Source organism: Caenorhabditis remanei, chromosome IV, assembly GCF_010183535.1.
Source record: "Caenorhabditis remanei strain PX506 chromosome IV, whole genome shotgun sequence".
Classification (NCBI taxonomy): domain Eukaryota; kingdom Metazoa; phylum Nematoda; class Chromadorea; order Rhabditida; family Rhabditidae; genus Caenorhabditis; species Caenorhabditis remanei.
The window spans coordinates 12,833,566-12,851,739 of NC_071331.1; the positions used below are offsets into that span (position 1 = coordinate 12,833,566).

At 37.6% G+C, this 18,174-nt stretch overlaps 3 protein-coding genes across 3 annotated transcripts; 1 reads left to right on the top strand and 2 right to left on the bottom strand.

Annotated features, from left to right (window-relative positions):
- Positions 1-1,927: 1,927 nt before the first annotated feature.
- GCK72_013628 (uncharacterized protein) lies at positions 1,928-3,864 on the top strand (the record flags this gene model as incomplete). Its single annotated transcript, XM_003100907.2, has 7 exons — positions 1,928-1,997; positions 2,042-2,267; positions 2,586-2,793; positions 2,846-3,097; positions 3,146-3,532; positions 3,585-3,764; positions 3,814-3,864. 7 exons carry the CDS (start codon positions 1,928-1,930, stop codon positions 3,862-3,864), a joined length of 1,374 nt encoding a protein of 457 aa, XP_003100955.1.
- GCK72_013629 (uncharacterized protein) lies at positions 3,135-6,271 on the bottom strand (the record flags this gene model as incomplete). The annotated part of the gene is made up of 9 exons (XM_003100955.2): positions 3,135-3,368; positions 4,225-4,362; positions 4,408-4,518; positions 4,568-4,715; positions 4,767-4,923; positions 4,975-5,111; positions 5,214-5,444; positions 5,507-5,640; positions 5,687-6,271. 9 exons carry the CDS (start codon positions 6,269-6,271, stop codon positions 3,135-3,137), a joined length of 1,875 nt encoding a protein of 624 aa, XP_003101003.2.
- Positions 6,272-6,416: 145 nt separating this feature from the next.
- Positions 6,417-6,871, bottom strand: GCK72_013630 (uncharacterized protein; the record flags this gene model as incomplete). The annotated part of the gene is made up of 2 exons (XM_003100883.2): positions 6,417-6,599; positions 6,701-6,871. The coding sequence occupies 2 exons, from the start codon at positions 6,869-6,871 to the stop codon at positions 6,417-6,419; spliced, it is 354 nt and encodes a 117-aa protein (XP_003100931.1).
- Between the last annotated feature and the right edge of the window lie 11,303 nt (positions 6,872-18,174).

The window sequence follows — 18,174 nt, forward strand, 5'->3', positions numbered from 1 at the left end:
GGGTTACGGTCAGCAAGCAAGTTGTGCGTGTACTGGACAGTACGGGGAAATGCGGACCAAGTAGGAAAAATTTTTCAGCTGAATTTCAAAACTTCGTCAATCTGTTTCACTAATTTCTTACATCGTAAAAGCGAAGAAAGGATGGATTCGAGTACCCATGTAAGTGTTTTTCATTATTCCAGAAAATTCAGTCAGAACGCAACAAGATGTATACTTACAAAGTGAAAGTGTTCTCATTGAAAAATTTCCGATTCTCAGTGAGACATAAAACGTCGGAAATAGAAAAAAGAGAGATAGGACACATAAATATATATAAGACCGGGTAGAATTTGTGGTGGGAGTGCCCAACCAAGAACAAAATTGGACGACTACCCTCGCTCCCGTTTGCTCCTCTTCCAGAGCTCATTTTCTACGTCTCTTTGTCTTTTCAACTATTTCTTTCTCGTTTGTTTCTGAGCTCTTTTTTTCAATGTGAAAACACGGACGGCTCCTTCAATAATGAAGAAGATCTTTCCTTCCTCCGTTCATATCTTTCAATTTTCGTTTTTGTTGAAGATGATGGCGAGGCAGAAGAGAAGTTTAGCGTTGTTTTGTGTAAAATGACGACAATTGGCACCGGGGAACTTGGAAGAGGTTAGAGGGATGAGAACTGAGAAAAAGTAAAGAAAAATGAAGAAAAAAAAGCTATAGACAAAAAGGTTATATCACGGGGAAGAGATAGATAAGTTTGTGAAAGAAGAGACAAAGAAGAGAGGGAAGGAGGGAAGATATTGACTGATGGGAGAGATAATTGATGAAAATTAAAGATCAATTTAAAGAAAAAATCAATTAAGGTGCGTAAATCAATAAAGAAGTTCAAATTTCAAAAAAAATGCAATAAATTAGGAAGATCTGAAGATTACTTATCTTGAAGGAATGGAACCTTTGGATTTTCAACATTCCTCTCGACTTCTGTGGTCATAGTAAAAACCTCATCGTACTCGGCTTAACCAGTATGAAAAAATGTTGATCACAATCTCATATTTTAGTTTTGGCTCTAATTTGAGAACTATTCAAAACTATCCAATAGTAAATAAAGCTTATCCTAATGCAATAAAATGTCAATAAAATGGAGTAAAGGCTCCAACCACTGAAAACGTTAGGACTATTTGAAGCATGAACCAAGTCAAACTGAGCCTAAAATCGAAAGGTTTCAGATTTAAAATGCATAGAGTTTCCTCGTCAAAAGGTGACATCCCCTTTCTTGACATGGCCGAAATCTCCTAGAATCCTAGGCCATCGCGCACCGTTTGCTTTTTGCAGCGAGGTTTGAAATCCGAAATAATCTCCTCCTTCTTCTCTAATCTTAATGAAATCTACTCAATAGCACAACATCAAACGGGAGTCCCCGGAGACAATCAGTTGTTTATCTCCTCTTTCTTTCTCTCTCCTTCTGCGTCTATCATTTCGTTACACTCATTTGCTCTACTCGTTTCTTCTTCTCGGGCAGCCCGTGTTGTGACTTGTTTTCTTCTTGTTCTCATTCTCCTTCTCCATTTTTTTTGTGTTTTTTGTGTTCCTCCTTGGCCGGTCTATGGCCTAGATTTTGTAATTGTTTTCTGGATTGCATCGAGCCCTTTTTCCACAGTATAGTCAATAAGAATACATTGAGCACATGTTTAGTTTGAAATCAGCAACATTGAGCATCAACAAATAACCTCAAAAATGATCCGAAATCAATACACATCTCAATTTGTTTTACTGCGAGCAGCAGAGTAAGAAGCATTATATTGCGTCATCGAGTGTAGAATTTCATTTTGTTTCTCGATTCGGAGAGCCACGAGCTCACGTTTTCAAGCTCTCCTGACCTTTGTTTCTATGTCTGCGTCTCTTCGGCTCTGATTGCATAGATCATTTTTTGACATATTGATATTATTTTCAGAGCGATATGGAAATCCCACCTGGCCTCGAAACGACGAAGCGAAAAGTGGCTCATAGTGATGAACATGGATTTTCTGGTAAGAACATGTTTACTTTTTTCCATTTCAAGTCAATTTTTCAGACCAAGTTCGCGTTCCGAATGTCATAGTTATGGTTGGATTACCGGCACGTGGAAAGACATACATATCAAAGAAACTGTGCCGATACCTCAAATGGACTGGATTCAAGACGAAAGTGTTCAATGTGGGAGAGTATCGAAGAACAGATGCGAACGCTGCCGACGCTATTCACGGAGCAAATGCTTCGTTCTTTTCGCCTGATAATGCAGATGCTTTGAAAGTTCGAGCGTAAGTTTTTGATGTTATTGACATATGATATATGATGTTAGGGTGACCTTTTGAGATAAGATAATAGATATGTATACTATCTTATCGGTACAATCAGTAATGGTACGATTACTGAGAATAATGACGTCAGATTGAACCAAAATTCTTATCGAAAAACAAACAGATGTATAGAAGCAATTCTTGAACAAAATTATACTAACAATAAGACTAATCAGACAGCAATCGAATGGAAATTAGAAAACACCTGGAATGGAAAGTGGGACAAAAGAAATTAATAATATTAAAAAAAAATAGCTAACTCTACTAAAAGATTTTCAGTGAGTCCGCTCGCCGTGCAATGGAAGACATGGCTGATTATTTGAATTCTGGAAGCGGGAGCGTCGCTATCTTCGATGCCACCAACACCACGAAAGATCGTCGGAGCATCATTATCGACTTCTGCAAAAAGAAACGACTTCGATGCTTCTTCATCGAATCAGTCTGTGATGATCCAGCAATTATTGATAGTAATGTCACTGATGTCAAGGTGAGTTTACGACACAATGGTTTTCAGATTAAAAACATTTTGCTCGTTCCAGGTCAATTCACCAGATTACAAAGGGTTAATGACTGCTGAACAAGCTAAGGAAGATTTTATGAATCGAATTGAAAACTACAAACGACAATACGAGCCATTGGAAGAATCGGAGCATGAAAGTCTCAGTTTCATAAAAGTAATCAATGCGGGGAGATCATTCAAAGTTCATCAAGTTAGAGGCCATGTTCAAAGTCGAGTTGTCTATTTTCTCATGAATATTCATCTTTTACCGAGAAGTATCTATTTGACAAGAGTGAGTTTGAGTATCTGAAACGAGATGTAACATTATATTATTTTCCAGCACGGACAGTCGGAATATAACGCAATGGGACGACTCGGTGGAGATTCTCCACTGACCGACGATGGACGGAAGTATGCATCAGCTCTTGCTGATTTCTTCGAAGAAGAGGAAGTTCCTGGTCTTCGTGTCTGGTGTTCTCAAAAAGTACGAGCTGCTCAAACTGCTCAGCAACTGAAACCAGATTTCCATACAGAGTATTGGAAGGCTCTCGATGAGTTGGATGCTGGTATTTGTGAAGGATTGACTTATGAAGATATTACTCAAAGATATCCGAAACAAGCTGACGATCGAGCAACTGACAAGTATCACTATCGTTATCCAAGTGGAGAGAGTTATGAAGATGTTGTCAGTCGTTTGGAGCCGGTTATTATGGAGTTGGAGAGACAGGTAATTTTTCAATAAGCTTTTTGCAGAGAGCAGTAATATGTAATGATTTCAGGCTAATGTTCTCGTCGTTTCTCATCAAGCAGTACTTCGATGTATTCTTGCTTACTTCTACGATCGCCCACTCTCTGAACTTCCGTACATCGACATCCCACTTCACTCGCTTGTAAAGTTGACTCCACGTGCGTATCATTGTGATTCTACCATCTACGCACTCGATTTGGAGACTGGAGAGGTAAAATAATTGCTGCAAGTTCTGACATAATCTCTCGAAAAGTTTTCAGTGGACCGAAACCAGTGCTCAACTTCCATTGTGTGACAGTCCAAGGGATTAATCAAATATTTATTTTTGTTGTATATTTTCTGTCGGCATAGATTCCACACTGCATGTATTATTTTTTATGTAACTGTTGCTTCTTTTTAATTTTTCTGTACGAGTTATATAATTTGCCCATCCAAAGTTCCCAAACCATATTCATAAATGCGATTTATTATTAATTGAGTTCTAAAATGCAATAGAGACCAGCTCTGTTAAGATTATGCACTAAATATAAATGTGACCGTAAGTTGATATAAAGCTAGTCATGGGGATTGAGAATGACTGAATTTTCAGGCAATATTGTGTGAGCAGGAAAGTAATAAACATGAAAAAATGTACAATTAATTACAAAAAGGTCACCAATTCTTTCTCTCACTTGTTTTTGGAACCTTGGATTCGTTTTCTTCAAGTTGAGTGAATGATGGTGAACCAGTATGAGCCAATGATGGACGATGAGGATTGGCAGACGTGCCAGGGCTGTTCTTCTTTTTGTTGGACTGTGCTTTTTGCTGCTCTGAAAATGATACACACATATAAAAATGAAAACTTTAAATTTCACCTTTTTGCTACTTTTCTCGTCTTCACTGCTGCTATCATCAAACTTTTTAGTCGGCGCGTCCGGCTCCTCAAAACTGTTGAATGGGCGAAGTTGGGTTGAAATCGATCCTTGCTGAAACGAAAATATCCTAAATTCGAATTTCACCGATATCAAAACACACTCTTCCTTTCGGAGCTTTTTCCATTTGTTCAGTTCCACGCCGTCTTTGATTATGACTTGTCGATGGAGCAGTGCTCATCGCACTTTCAACTTGAGCATCTTCATTCGGACGAAGCAGTGGGAGAACTGCATTCATTTGTTTCAAAGTTCTGAATAATTTGAATTTAAAAAAATCGAAGAATAATGATTCAATTTCTTACGCTCTTTGTGCTTCAATCTCAATATAAGTCTTGAAAAGAACTGCAATAAGTTCAGTGGTAAACACGACATCAGCGTGTTGAGCGATTAGTTGAAGAAGGAAAAGACCGTCAGTGCCGAGATAGAGAGTGATGAAACGTTGAACATGTTCGCGGTTTTCTGAAAATGAACCATTATTTTCCGGTAACCATTTTAATTTTGATAACTCACTCAAATTATCTTTATCGAAAGGCGTTTCACACATCTCCAAGTGATTCAGAATAAAATGTTCGTTGTAGGTTTCATTGAAGACAGCAAAAAGCCATGAGCAAAGATTAGCGACTGTGAAGGCGCCGAGGAAGATGTACCTGAATTTCAACTTGATGAAGGGCAGCAATTTCCAACTTGTTAGCCGTCTCGAATAATAAAAATCTCGAAAATCTGCAATTAACCCATTTTTAAAATCTTACCATGCCCACAAAAACACGAAAATCTTTTCGGTGAACAAATTTAGAAGAAGTACGCATTGAACTGTATGCATCTGGACGTTTCCCATGTCGCGAGTCTCGAAATCACAGAGAGTGACACGTGGAAACACTCCACTCTCTCGCCAGGATTCGTTTCCATTCGAGTTTCCATAGAATATCGTTTTCCACATATCGAAACCGAAATTCTTTTGACGATCATGAGGAAGCATGTATCTGGAAATGAATTGTTCCAGTTTTTGAACTAACTTGACTTCGTCAAATATAAAATTTCTCACCTATTCAACAAATTCGACTGCAAGACAACATTGAGCAAGAATGCAACTTTCGCAACGAAATATATGAATGTTACGTAATAAGCAGAGTATTTGATGTTCAGAAAACGAAGAATCTTGTGTGGAGCGATTTTTTTCTGAAAATCAATTGTAAAGATGTATGTTTAGATCTAAAATTCGAACCAGTTTCAGACGTTTCTGGAAACGCAAGACTCCTCGTAAATGAATGCATAACGTGTCGATATTCGCCTTTTTCACTAAAGGGACTGCATTATTTTCATCAGAAGCAACTCTTAGAATTTCGCCGACTTGCATTCCGCTCTGGCTGGCGAAGTATTTCCAGATAAAGCAGGGAAGACGAAAACAAGCAGCTTCAAATAAGAGGAAGAATGACATCCATTGATAGTATGATATCTTTTCACCGCCCTTTTTCACATATCTTGGAACAGGTCCTCTTCCTGATACGGTGATTCCGTCAGCGACAACATCACTTGGATCGATAACTTGCTCAACAAGCTCACTTGTGAATGGTATGAAATATGTCGGCTGAGCCCAGCAATAATTGTTCGAGTACTGAACCCAAGCACTTGTGAAGTCCAATGGTACCATACATTCAATTGGCGTTCCACCGAACTGTTTCCATGATATTAAGACAGCCAGACCAACTAAAAGATTCGATGTGAGAAAAGAATGCACACTGGCTATCAAATCTTTTGCCCCAGTCCTATTTGTATACGGGACCGTGTTTAAGACACGGAAGACGAACATCTAAAAAAGGGGATTGTGTTTGGGATGAACTTAAAGTGCTCGAGATACTCTATGAGCTGATCTTCTGACTTTTGGTGCGATGTAAAAAAAAGAAAGTGGTATGTAAACGTTTTGACGTTTATTAAACATCAAATAAATCAACAAATTATTCGACGATAACGTCAGCCTCCTTGGTGGCACGGGTGTAGACGACTTGTCCGTGGTGGTGAACGACGCACTTGACGAGTCCCTTAGCTTGGAGCTCCTTGAGTCCGGCCTTGGCCAAAGAAGCGCGCACCTTCAGACGCTCAGACACGACGGATGGGGTGATGAGCTTGTAGGTGATAACCTGGAAATTGTCATTTGAAGGAAAAAATAAACTGTGACCATTGAGTGATCTTATGAGGGGAAAACAACCGTTTTAAAACTTTAAAAAAGTTAAAAACTAACCTCCTTGTAGAGCTTGTCGTAGGTGGCCTGGTCGAAAAGCACCATGTTGTTGAGCTTATCCCTGACCTTTCCCTTCGACCACTTCTTCTTCTTGGCCTTTCCTCCTCCAGATCCCTCCTTCTTCTTGGCTGGGGGAGCCTTGCCTCCCTTCGGGTCCTTCTTTGGGGGCATTTTACCTGAAAAACAAACAAATATAGAAAAATCGATACCTTACGGAGATAAGTTAAGAAAAAATTGTGACAGAATTATTATGACGAATTGAACTTAATTTTTTGAATTCGATGAAATCGGAGATTCGTATTTATGTAGTTATAAAAACTAAAAACGTAGTTATAAAAACTAATTTACAAGTTTTTGATAAAAATCTGTCTGAATAATTTATTTCTAATCATACTTGTGATCTAATGAAGCTAATAAGGTAACTAATAAGAATTAATGAAGGAAACGGGAAGAAAAACGGTTGGAAACAAGCAGAAATATAAAAACTTTTTGGGATTGAAGAGAAAAATCGAAGAGTTCGTGCGGCGGCTGCAGTACGGTAGAGAGTCGGTGCGAGACCCGTCCGTGAAATTCAATGCGCCTTTGACAAGTCGCGTCTGCTGTCTCTTCAATTGGCGCGCTCCCTCGCGACGAAAAATAGAAATTAGAAATTTATCGCTTGCAGTTTCAAAAAAATAGTTTTTCCAGAGAAAAAAGTGGTTGTGTCTTGAAATTGATGAAGAATTATTCAAAAATTGACCAAAAATCTTCAAAATCATGAGTTTTCTGTTGAAACATTCAGTACTCGATTTGGAAACAGATGTTTCAATGTTATTCTGATAAAATTGATAAAAAATCGTAAAAAGTCTGCAAATATTTGCGTGAAAAAGGAATAAATTGCTTAACAGGAATACATTCAACAAGAACAAGTTTTACAGAGCGGTACGAAAGAAGTACGAACTAATAATTTTTTGAGGGGTTGAAACTCTTCACACAAACCAACAATCCTTTAAAAAAAATGCCAAAAGGTTATTCAGAGCTTTCAACTCCACTTTTCAGCATTTTTCTCAGTTTTGAGCCTAAGACGATCCTCCTAACCCCCATAAACTAATTATCACACTGTAAGGGGGATCCCTCAAATCCCTCAACGACATCTGAACCGATTCATCACACCCTCTGGACAAGTATCTGAACCAAATCTCTTAAACGAGGAAAACGCCCAGAAAAGGGTTGAAAGGACACAAAAAAAATTGCCGCAACACACTTCAACCGCACTAATTTGATGATGTCCACACCACGACATACAAAAAAATTGGAAGGGAAGCGATGGACAAATAGAGATATATTTGTATGAATGTACCTGTCGTGTCTTTCGCAACACCATTTTCATTTTTTTGTGTGTTATATCTGTCTCTCTTTTCTCCGAATTTCACAATTTATGAGGTGGGAGTCATTGACCTAAAAACCGCCTTTTACTGTCAAAAAACCGAGTCTCTTTGGTGTTTTATGTTTTTATAGTAGTAGTAGTCAAATCAAGAAATCCGGCATCCTCTCCTGGACCCGTTAGGTATCAACTTTCACACGTTTCTCGTTGAATTCTCAATTCTTTTTCCCATTTCTCTTTTCCACTACGTTTCGTTTTTCCCCGTTTTTATTTGCTCAGTTTTGTACTATTAGTTGAGCTGTTTGTGGAAAAAATGCCATTGTTCCGCCCTGCTGTTTTTCAATTTTTTCCCTTTTTCTCCATTTGCAACCTTTTTTGGAAAGTTTTGAAATCTTACTGTATCCGGATCCAATGTTTCTGAATCCTAGACAAGACAATCTTTGTTCTTTCCCCCCTTCTTCCCAAATAGTTTTTCGTCCCGGATGATTTATGATGTCAAAGTGTAACCATACAAATTGATTCAGATTATGCTAATTTCGGCAGTAGCGCACACAAAAAGAGACATACGTGGTCATGCGTTCTATCGATATTTTACCACTTTTGGCCAGTTTTAGACTTAAAATTTCTGTATCTCAATTAGGTTTTCAACTTGTCGCATTTTAAAACCAACAAACCAAGTTGAAGTTTCCAGTTCCGAGAATTAACTGCTTAATAAACCCGTGATGAATTTTCTGATTTAGGGAAATTTAGTAGACAGCGTTTAATCCAAATGCTCCTAGAATCTTCAAAAAAGTCTATCCATAACTGTGTTACTGACCTGAATGAGAATTATCTGCAATGGAACGTATGCAAATTATAACTCTCGGGTTTCAACAGTACCGGTTCTAATTCGGGCTCAAGACTGATCCGATCGGTCTCATCATTATTTTCCAAACTTCTAAATAAGCGACTATTTTCTTATTTACTCGGCATATTTAAAATCAAAACTCAGTGAACTGTCACCAAAAATTCAAAAGTTTCTGGTTTTTCTAATCAGGTATTATGTGAATTCATACATTTTCTTATCCCCATGTTGTTTCTCTTTCTTCAAATACAGAACCAAGAAAACTTCGCCACTATAAGAAGATCGATGCTTTGACCACAATATTGTAGATCCAGGATTCTCAAACCTATCTAATATGAAATTTTCATAAAGTACAGTAAGCTTCTGAACACATTTTAAACATTGTCGTCTTTGGTTTCTTCGTAGGATCTTGAAGATCTCGGTTTAAGTATTGTGAATAGGTAGATTTTAATTATTTACATTAAAAACTGATTTGGAAGCTGAAATTTGGAAAGATAAAAGTTACTGTTTCAAAACGTGAAAAATTGAAAGAAGTGTGACCTATTCCAGATAAAATCAAAAACAGTACGAATAGGAGAAAGACGAATCCAGAACTGCATTTCTCATTCGAACCTATCGACTGGCAGTCAGACAAATAGAGCTTCTTCTTGAGGTAATTTATAAATAACATAAGAAAATTTATTGAATCCCAAAAGACTGCTGGATAAACTAGAAAATAATAATCATAGCTTTAAAATGAACTCGATGAAACACTAATTCCACTTTTCAATTCCTTATGCTCTCATAATCCAAACTCATGTATCTCTCTCCCTGTTTCTTGTCATAAACATATTGTTCCATTTGTTTCTTTTTCCTCCCATCATATCCCCCAATGTCCCTTTTTTCCATCCCATTCCAATTCGTAACCCGATACTTCTTGTCACAAGTGTTTCTCTTTCTCTTTTTTGTTTTTCTTCTACTCTTCATCCCCAGTTTTCTCAAAAACTTTTTACATGTTTCTCATCTGTAGAGTGCACACTTCTTCTACTTTTCTACTTCCGTTCCTCCACCACTTTTCTCCATTTTTTCTTTTTGAAGAACCGAGAAAATGTGCAAAAATGTGAGAGGAGAAGAGCCCAGTAGTCAATCATTGTTCCTCTAGGATTAACGACCACTTTTTCTTTTTTTGAGAACTTCTTTTGATGGAAAAAGTGCACTTGATCTATACTCCTAGTAGTTGAAAGTCCCCAAGAGTTGTTCATTCGAAATTTGACACAAAAGGCTATTGATTCTAATCCAAAATTCCATTGGGATTCATGTGAATACATAGATTTGAATAAATTCATTGAGTCTTCCACTTGACATTTTGGGACTAAGAGAACATGACATTTTGGGACTAAGAGAACATCGGGTTAGTGTCTGTTTGGAATTCAGATGAGAGTTGCGTCGTTGTCTGACAGATTGCTATCTTTTCGAAAAGACAGAGACTGATTGCTTGGAAACTGAAACGAGTAATCGCATCATCATATTGTCTGAAAAGCGAGAAAAAAATATCTCTGAAACAGGATTTTTAGAACTGGAAAATACAGTATTTTGAAAAGTCCTCTTTATTATTATGAATTTGAGGTGAATCAGTTAATTTTTTTGTGAAAAATAACATACTAGGCTAGTTTTCATTTCTATTTCAAGCTGGGAGTCCATTTGTGCTAGCACTCTCTCTGAATATTTCGATTTGAAATCTGAAGCAAATGAAACAGTGACTATCAAATCTATAGTCAAAAGAATCTTCGTTCCTACAATGCCTATGGCGTAGAGTCATTTTTATTTGAAGTCCTATTTTTATGGGTATAAAACCAAAAAAAGTTGCAAAAGTTGCAGTTTGGCCTTCTGAATTTAAAGGTGGACTAAACTCAACTCTGATATTTTCATGGAATAATGTATGAGTACCTGTGAGTTCATTTTCATACCGAAAAAATTGTAAAAATCGGTCTGGAACCCGCTGAGAGCGATCGCCGGTGAGTTTGGGCATTTCGCTGACCGGTGAAAATTGGCGGTATGGCTCAGCAATTCGAGTTCAGTCGTATGTTCATTTGTTCATTTCCGTGAGTTCATCTTCATATTTCAACAATTTTTCAATTCGGTTCATTCCCCGCGGAGAACGAGCGGCAAAACAGTTTGGGCATTTCTGTGGCCATGGAACATTCTAGAACTTTTTCGAAAATGTTGTTTTTTTCGAGTTTTCTTAGTTTTTTCCAACATTTTTGTAATAATTCTACCAATTTTTGCCGTTCACTTTCGAAATTATTGAAAGAAAACAACAAAAATGACCGAAAATAGCGATAAAATTTGAAAAAATAAACATGGCCGAAGTCGAATTTCTAGGCCACCGAAATGCCCAAACTCACCGGCGATCGTTTTCTGCGGGTTCCAGATCGAATTTAAAAATTCTTTCGATATGAAAATGAACTCACAGGTACTCATACATTATTCTATGAAAATATCAGAGTTGAGTTTAGTCCACCTTTAAATTATAAAGATTTTTCAGAACTAACGAGAAGCTCCCGGTCACTTTGAAACAATAAGCTATCGGTAAATCTGTACGGTTGTACCACGTTATCAAAATTTGTCCAATTCGTCGTAGAAAATTCACTTTCCAAGTACTATATCTACAGTTTCAGGAATGGCATACGGTATGATTGTAATCTAGTCTTTCGTTCTTTTTCATTTCGTTCGGAATCGGATATTGTAAATGTTTCTGGGTGTTCAATTAAACCAACATTTTGTTTTCTTTCGTTGCTCCAAAATCTAAATCCCATCTCCCTCTTCGTCTCCCTTTTCACTTCCAAATAGATAAGTTGATTAGGGCGCCAAGGTCTTCTTCTTTCTTCTTTTTTTCACTCTTGTTTGTCGTTGGAATCCTCTGCTTGTCAAATGTGCACAAAAAGAGAAAAGAAGACGTCCGTCTCTTCTTCTTCTACTTTTTCCAAAAATCAATAGGAAGAAGGCGAGGGAACATGCATTTCTGTCCATCTGCGTTTCCATATTCTCTCTGAGTTTCTTCTGGATCAGAGAGACGGAGAAGAAGCTTCCGTTTTGCACCCAAACAGACGAAGGGTCACCACCAACCGCCCTTCTCCCTCCTCCCAGCCGACAAGCACATTTGTGCTTGTGTTTGGAAGAGGAAGATGCCTATGAGCTGTGACATATAAACTACTTTTTGCATATCATATATATTTCACGCCAGTTTTACTTCGCTTTTTTTTCTTTTTTCAAGATTCCAAAGATCTCCGTTTCAAAGTCTTCTTAATAAATACGTCGGCAACTTGTGCTGATTCTGTTGCGGGTTCAGTTCGACATATCCTGTATTAAAACAGGACACACATTTCTTTTTTCATGCAACACATCCTTCTAGAGGACATACTCAATACGAATACCTTTTGTTTATGTAAAGTACCCAAAAATCTGAAAAAGAAAATAAAGACTGTTTCAGCTTGTTGATTTGAGGGTTTCCCTATTTTTGAAAAAAAGTTAAAGCTTCTTAAACTTTTAAAATTTGCGAACTGTCTTTTTGTTCCAACCGTATCTTGAATATAATGCAAAGTTTCTGAAACGGTTCTTCATATGGCATATGTCCTTGTTTTAAACCATACATTCAGAAACTGCATGAAAATTATACGGTTTCAAGATTCTCATCATTTTCCAGTTTTTATTTTTCTTCCCCCATTGCATCCTCCGAAATTGTTCATTTTTTCACCTGTTTCCATTTTACTCTATATATTCCTGCTGAAAATCAAGAATCTTCACAGAGCACGCCTTCATGCTCTCCCATTTTCTCTCTCTAAGTCTCTTCTCTTTCCCGACTCTCTTCCCTATTTCGGAGGGTCTTCCCTTGTCTTTTTCACTGTCGACTCCTACTAAAAAACCAAATGTCAAAGAGAAAAAGGAGCTAATCCTTCTGAAGAAATGTTTCGAAACTTTCTCTCCTACTTCCTTTCTTTCTTCCAAAAAAGGAATTGTCAAAAGATGGCGACGTTTCTCTCTGCAAAACGAGTCGTCTGATGGTTTCGAAAAAAGCGAATGCGTGTGTGTTCTGAACTCAAAAGTTCCCAGTCTAGAGCTTATCGTCAATCCTTTTTTGTTCTCAGAGTTTCCGGAATAGATTTTCGTTTAAGAGAAATGGATGAGGGGTTGAGAGGATATGGAAAAGTAGGTCGTAAATCAGAAAACATTGAGCTCTCGCTCTGAAGTGAGGCGTTTATTCAGAGAATTAGTTTTTTGAGATTGCAGGATTTTTGAAATAATCAAATTCTTCCTCATCTAGTACTTTTCGGAAATTCCTGTGTAGACTTTGTACTTGAAAAATCAGTTTTAGAAATAATTTTTCGTGTTTTGATCTTTCTCGACTAGTGTTGTTTTGTTTACTTCTTCTTCAATTTTTCAAAAATTCATTTCCTTGTGTTTCTCCTCCAAGTACTTTTGTCCCTCGGACTCTCTAATGAGCCCTCCGTACCCCAATCACCCCCATCTGCCACCACTTTTTGCCGGTTTCCGTCCAGAATTGGTGACACTTATTCGATTCTCAATGACACAAGAAGACGTTGGGAAGGGACCCCCTCTTGAGTAGAAATTGATGAGAGTAAGAATGCTCATTTGGAGGCGAAATAATGGAAAGGATATTGGATATTTGAAGAAGATGAAGAAGCCCTTTTTGGAGAGGACTCGGGTTAGATGAATAGGATTTTTTTTAGTTTAAATGCTGAAGTCTAGAACTGATCTATAATTTTTTCTTTTAAACGGACAGAATGAGCTCAGTAAGGCTAGAAGTTATATAACAATTATTTGAAACTGATAGTTCATAATTTTGCTTGTCGGTGTTTAGGGAAAACTGTGAATTAGTTCTAATGTTTTCGGGGAAGAAACTATATTTTACTGCGAGTTTTACCCTTTTTGTCTAGAAAATATTAAACTCGGTGTTTATGTCAGTCAGTGAACTGATTCAATCTCAATGGCTAGCGTGAATTGTCGACAGATAAAAGAGTAAACATTATCAAACTATAACGAAACAGTGAAACTCAACTGGCAAAGTATTGATAACCTGTTTTGAAAAGCAGCCAAAATCCCTTATTTTCTACCGTACTCGTTCTTTCTCTAAATGATCTTCCCCATCCTAATTCTATCTCTTCCTCTCTAAACACTTCGGTTCCCGCCCTTTCAAAAACCGCTCAATCCATTAAAAGCTGGTGTCTTCTTCCTTCAAAACCACTGATTCCATGCAAATCCATCTGCGGTTCATTTACATTCCCTTCTATTCTCTTTTCATCCAAATGAGCCGACATCCGTCCGTTTGCTCTCATTCTTTTTTCTATGTTCCGTTCGGTCATTTTGTCATCGACACAGAAAACAGCCATCTGTCCTCATGTGCATACAAATGGAATATACTCTCTCTCTCCCTCCCTCTTTCTCTCTCCAACCGTAATACATCATATCCTGAGAAAGGAAATGTCGACTTTTGAACACTTCCGGCTAATTTTACCAATTATTGACCACCTGGTTTCTTTTTATTCTCAATTTCTCAATTCCTCAAATTGGGCATATGAACTAAACGCATGAGCATCCTCACTGATAGTATTTTTTACACTTCAAACTTGTCTGAAACGTTAAAAAAAAATGTTGGTCCCTCCTTTTCTCAAAAGTTTCTTGGTCCACCAAAAACTTTCTAAAAAACTCGCAACATTTTGTTGATAATGCCCTTTTTCTTCCTGTCTCATCACATTTTGAATGCATCCGTTTAGAAGAAGAAACGGATCAAATGACACACCCAGAAGAAACAACGTGAAAGTGGCAGCTGCCACGTCATTAAGCAATCCATGTATTGATATTAGAAAATGGCACAGATGGATGCCACCTCATCTTTTATGACTTTTTATGGTTATGCTCCACGTCTGTTAGGGGAATTCATGAGTTATGGGGCGTTTTTGTTTCATTCAACATGAAGGGGGATTCTCATGGTGACTGAATTTTGAGATTAACGTTTAGAGATGTCGCCTTCCAAGGTTTTCTGTACTATGTGCTATAAAAAACCGATTTCTCTCCGAATCAGTCGGTATCTTTCCAAAATATAGAAGTTATATTAGTTGGCATAATCTTTCTTTTAATGTCATGACGGAGCCGATCTTTAGATTTTGTTCGCTTAAACACACTCTCAATTTAATGCCACCTTATTGTGCCAGTGCTCTACCAATTACCGATTTCTCTTTTTATTTAAATTTTATCAGCTCTCTCTTTTCCCATAATATTTGAAACTGTAATATTCCCGTCCACCAACTCAATTCTATTTTTTACACTTGTATACCCTTGAACCTAACCATTTTTCATTCCTCTCCTCGCTTCCATCTACTCCAAATCCACCTACTTTTCGTTCGTTTCCACCCCTAAATCCATCAATATTCTTGAGAATGGATTCGGGATTCCCATCTGTCATTGCAGTGAAAACGAAAAGAAGACGAGGGATGCTCTGTTTCTCTCTTGAAAATACAATGAATAAAATATCAAGTTTCAGCAATAAATCTCATGTCCACTCGATCTTCTTCCTTCTTATTTTCGGTTTCTTTTGTTCGTGTTCGTTTTCTTTTTATGGCGTCGTTTCGATGTTTTCTGAAACAAAACTTGTCTGTTTCACAGAATTTTAAAGACAATTGCATGATCCAATCGATCACAAGATAAGTGCGATAGGAAACTTATACCTAATCTCGTTTTCTTTTCTGAAAAGTCTCACCTCCGTCTCTTTTTCTCTCGTCCTGAGTTCTCATTTCTCACCTGCTGCTTCTTAATTCAACTTCTTCTTTTCCTGCTTACGAATAAATATTCTAGTACATATACACACATATATCTTTCCTCTTCTTTCCGTCCGGATTTCTCCTCCGAGTGCTCTTCTCGTCGAGGCCGAGACGAGATTATCGTTGTTATGGAGACTTGCCGGAGGAGCGTGTCGTAACGCACCGATGGATGCAGCAGAGAGAAAAGCAGTTTTCCCAGCACCTCCTTCGTTTTAGCCGCTATATAGATTATCATATTGAGCAATATTGAGATTTTAGATTTCTGGAAGACGTTGCAATTTTTACCGTTTCGAAATGTGTTCATTAAAGGAATGGAAAAATGAGATCTATTATAGTTTGAATATCGCAATCAGGTTTTCTAATAACATTTTCGATTGATCTAGAATAATACAAACCGTTTTAGTGAATTTATTCTTCATATTGTGACAAGTATTTTGAATTGAAAAGTACTGACATAAGTCAACGTTTTTTCTTTTGAAGTTTAAATTTTTGCAAACCTACTTTTTTTAAACAGTTTCACTTAGTTTTGATCAGCGTTTTCTGTTGCTAGCGAAGTTTTCATTTCTTAATGGTAGGCTACTTCTGACATCCGAAAGAAATGAGAACTTTCAAATGTGGGGTCTTCTGAATCCAACCTTCTCGAAACCTGAAAATTTAAAACCAGAGATATTGAGAACTCAGGAATCAGTCAGTTTATTGAGTACCGAGATTTTCGATATGTGGATATTAATCAAATTCTTCATCTTTCATATCTTCCATTATTTTGCTATATCAGTTTGTTTCTATAATCGATCCCGATCTTCAGTTTTGATTAAGTTTCGCTGAGACACGCGCCCCTTTCTTGACTTTATACAAGACGTCACTCATTTATTTTCGTAATGCTCACCATTTGCCCATTTTTCTCAAAAGAAGCATCATCAACGTTCCCACTCATTTTCTTCTCTCGTTCTTTTCGTTCAAAAAACCGAAAACCCATCAAGAACACATTCAGCCGGATTAGGTGGTTCTTGTGCCCATTTTCTCTTCTTCCGTCATCCCATTCCATCAATTCTTGCTCAATTTTCCTTTTCCTATCTTCAAGGCTTCTTGCCCGAATTTTAATGGGAAAACAAACACTTTTGTCTGTGTCTCTATCGGGATCCTCTAGTTTTCTCTAACTTCTCTCGAATCTATACACTATTTCTGTGTCTCTCGAGAAGTCGTGGGCTCTTCTGCAAGGACAAAAACTAGAAGAGGTTATTTAGAAAAGCGGGGCGGGGGGAAACAGAGGACGAGAAGGAATTGAAAATGAGTTAGGCGCCGAGCCAGGCTCATCTTGGAGCAACACAGAAAAAAGAGCATGAGAAAGAAGTGATTAGAATACAGAGACGCAGATGCATTTGCAGTCAATTACCATTGCCCGGAGGCGTCGGAGAAAGGAAGCTTCTGGCTGTGACAAGAAGAGAAAAAGAGAGAAAAGAAGGCTCTTTTCTGGTGCAAAAAGGGAATGGGAATGGAATTGGACTGAGCGAAAAAAGAATGAGAGAATGAGAACGACGAGTAGAGGACGTTTCTTTTGGAATAGAAGAACAACCACTTCCATTCCGAGAGTCTCTTCTACATCCAGACTCTCCCACTCAATCATTCTTACTTTAGCTTCTATTATTAGTATCACTGTTTCATCGATTTTAGAAGAGAGTTCAGCGATACGGTATGGCAATCCATCTTGGTGAACTGTTTTCTAGTTGAAGTCGAGTAAGCCTTCCCTAGAAATCTGGCTGGATTCATATAGCTGACCATAGGTTCTCAAAAGTATTAATCCACGTTTGTCTTCCGTTAGTTCTCGCTCTGCATACATTGGTTACGAAGTAAGAATATTCTAACTTGTGAATTCTGATTTTGGTCATCATTATCACTTTTCTCAATACCAGATTCTCAAGCTTTCAAACAAATGAAAAACCTTGGTCACATTAATGTAAATAGTGATTACATAGTGGTGCACTGCCTCCTTATCAGAATTTCATACCACTCGAAAACAGTAAAAGTTATGATATTGAATATAGGCCAGAAGCCAGAGCGTCCCATAATATTACTGTTTCAATCCCGGATTTTATCCTGATTTGTTTCATGCCATTGGGGTCAAAGTAGCACGAATATGAATGACTATTGAAATGATAAAGTAACTTACAACATCTATGTAGATAAAACATATGTTCAGTATATTGATTTTGAATTTTTCTCCATGGAAACATAATTTCAAAACTACTCATAGAAGTTGAGAATCTATGTATACAACCTAGATCGGATTCACCGGAATTTTCTGAAGAAGCGATAAAATCTGTGAATAGAGTCACAATGTACTACCTAACAGAATGACCTACCAACTGTCATCTAGTGACAAATTATGCCACGACTTCCCTGCGAAACGTCGGTAACATCAAAAGGGCCACCGTTCTTCTTCCGGGAGGTGGCC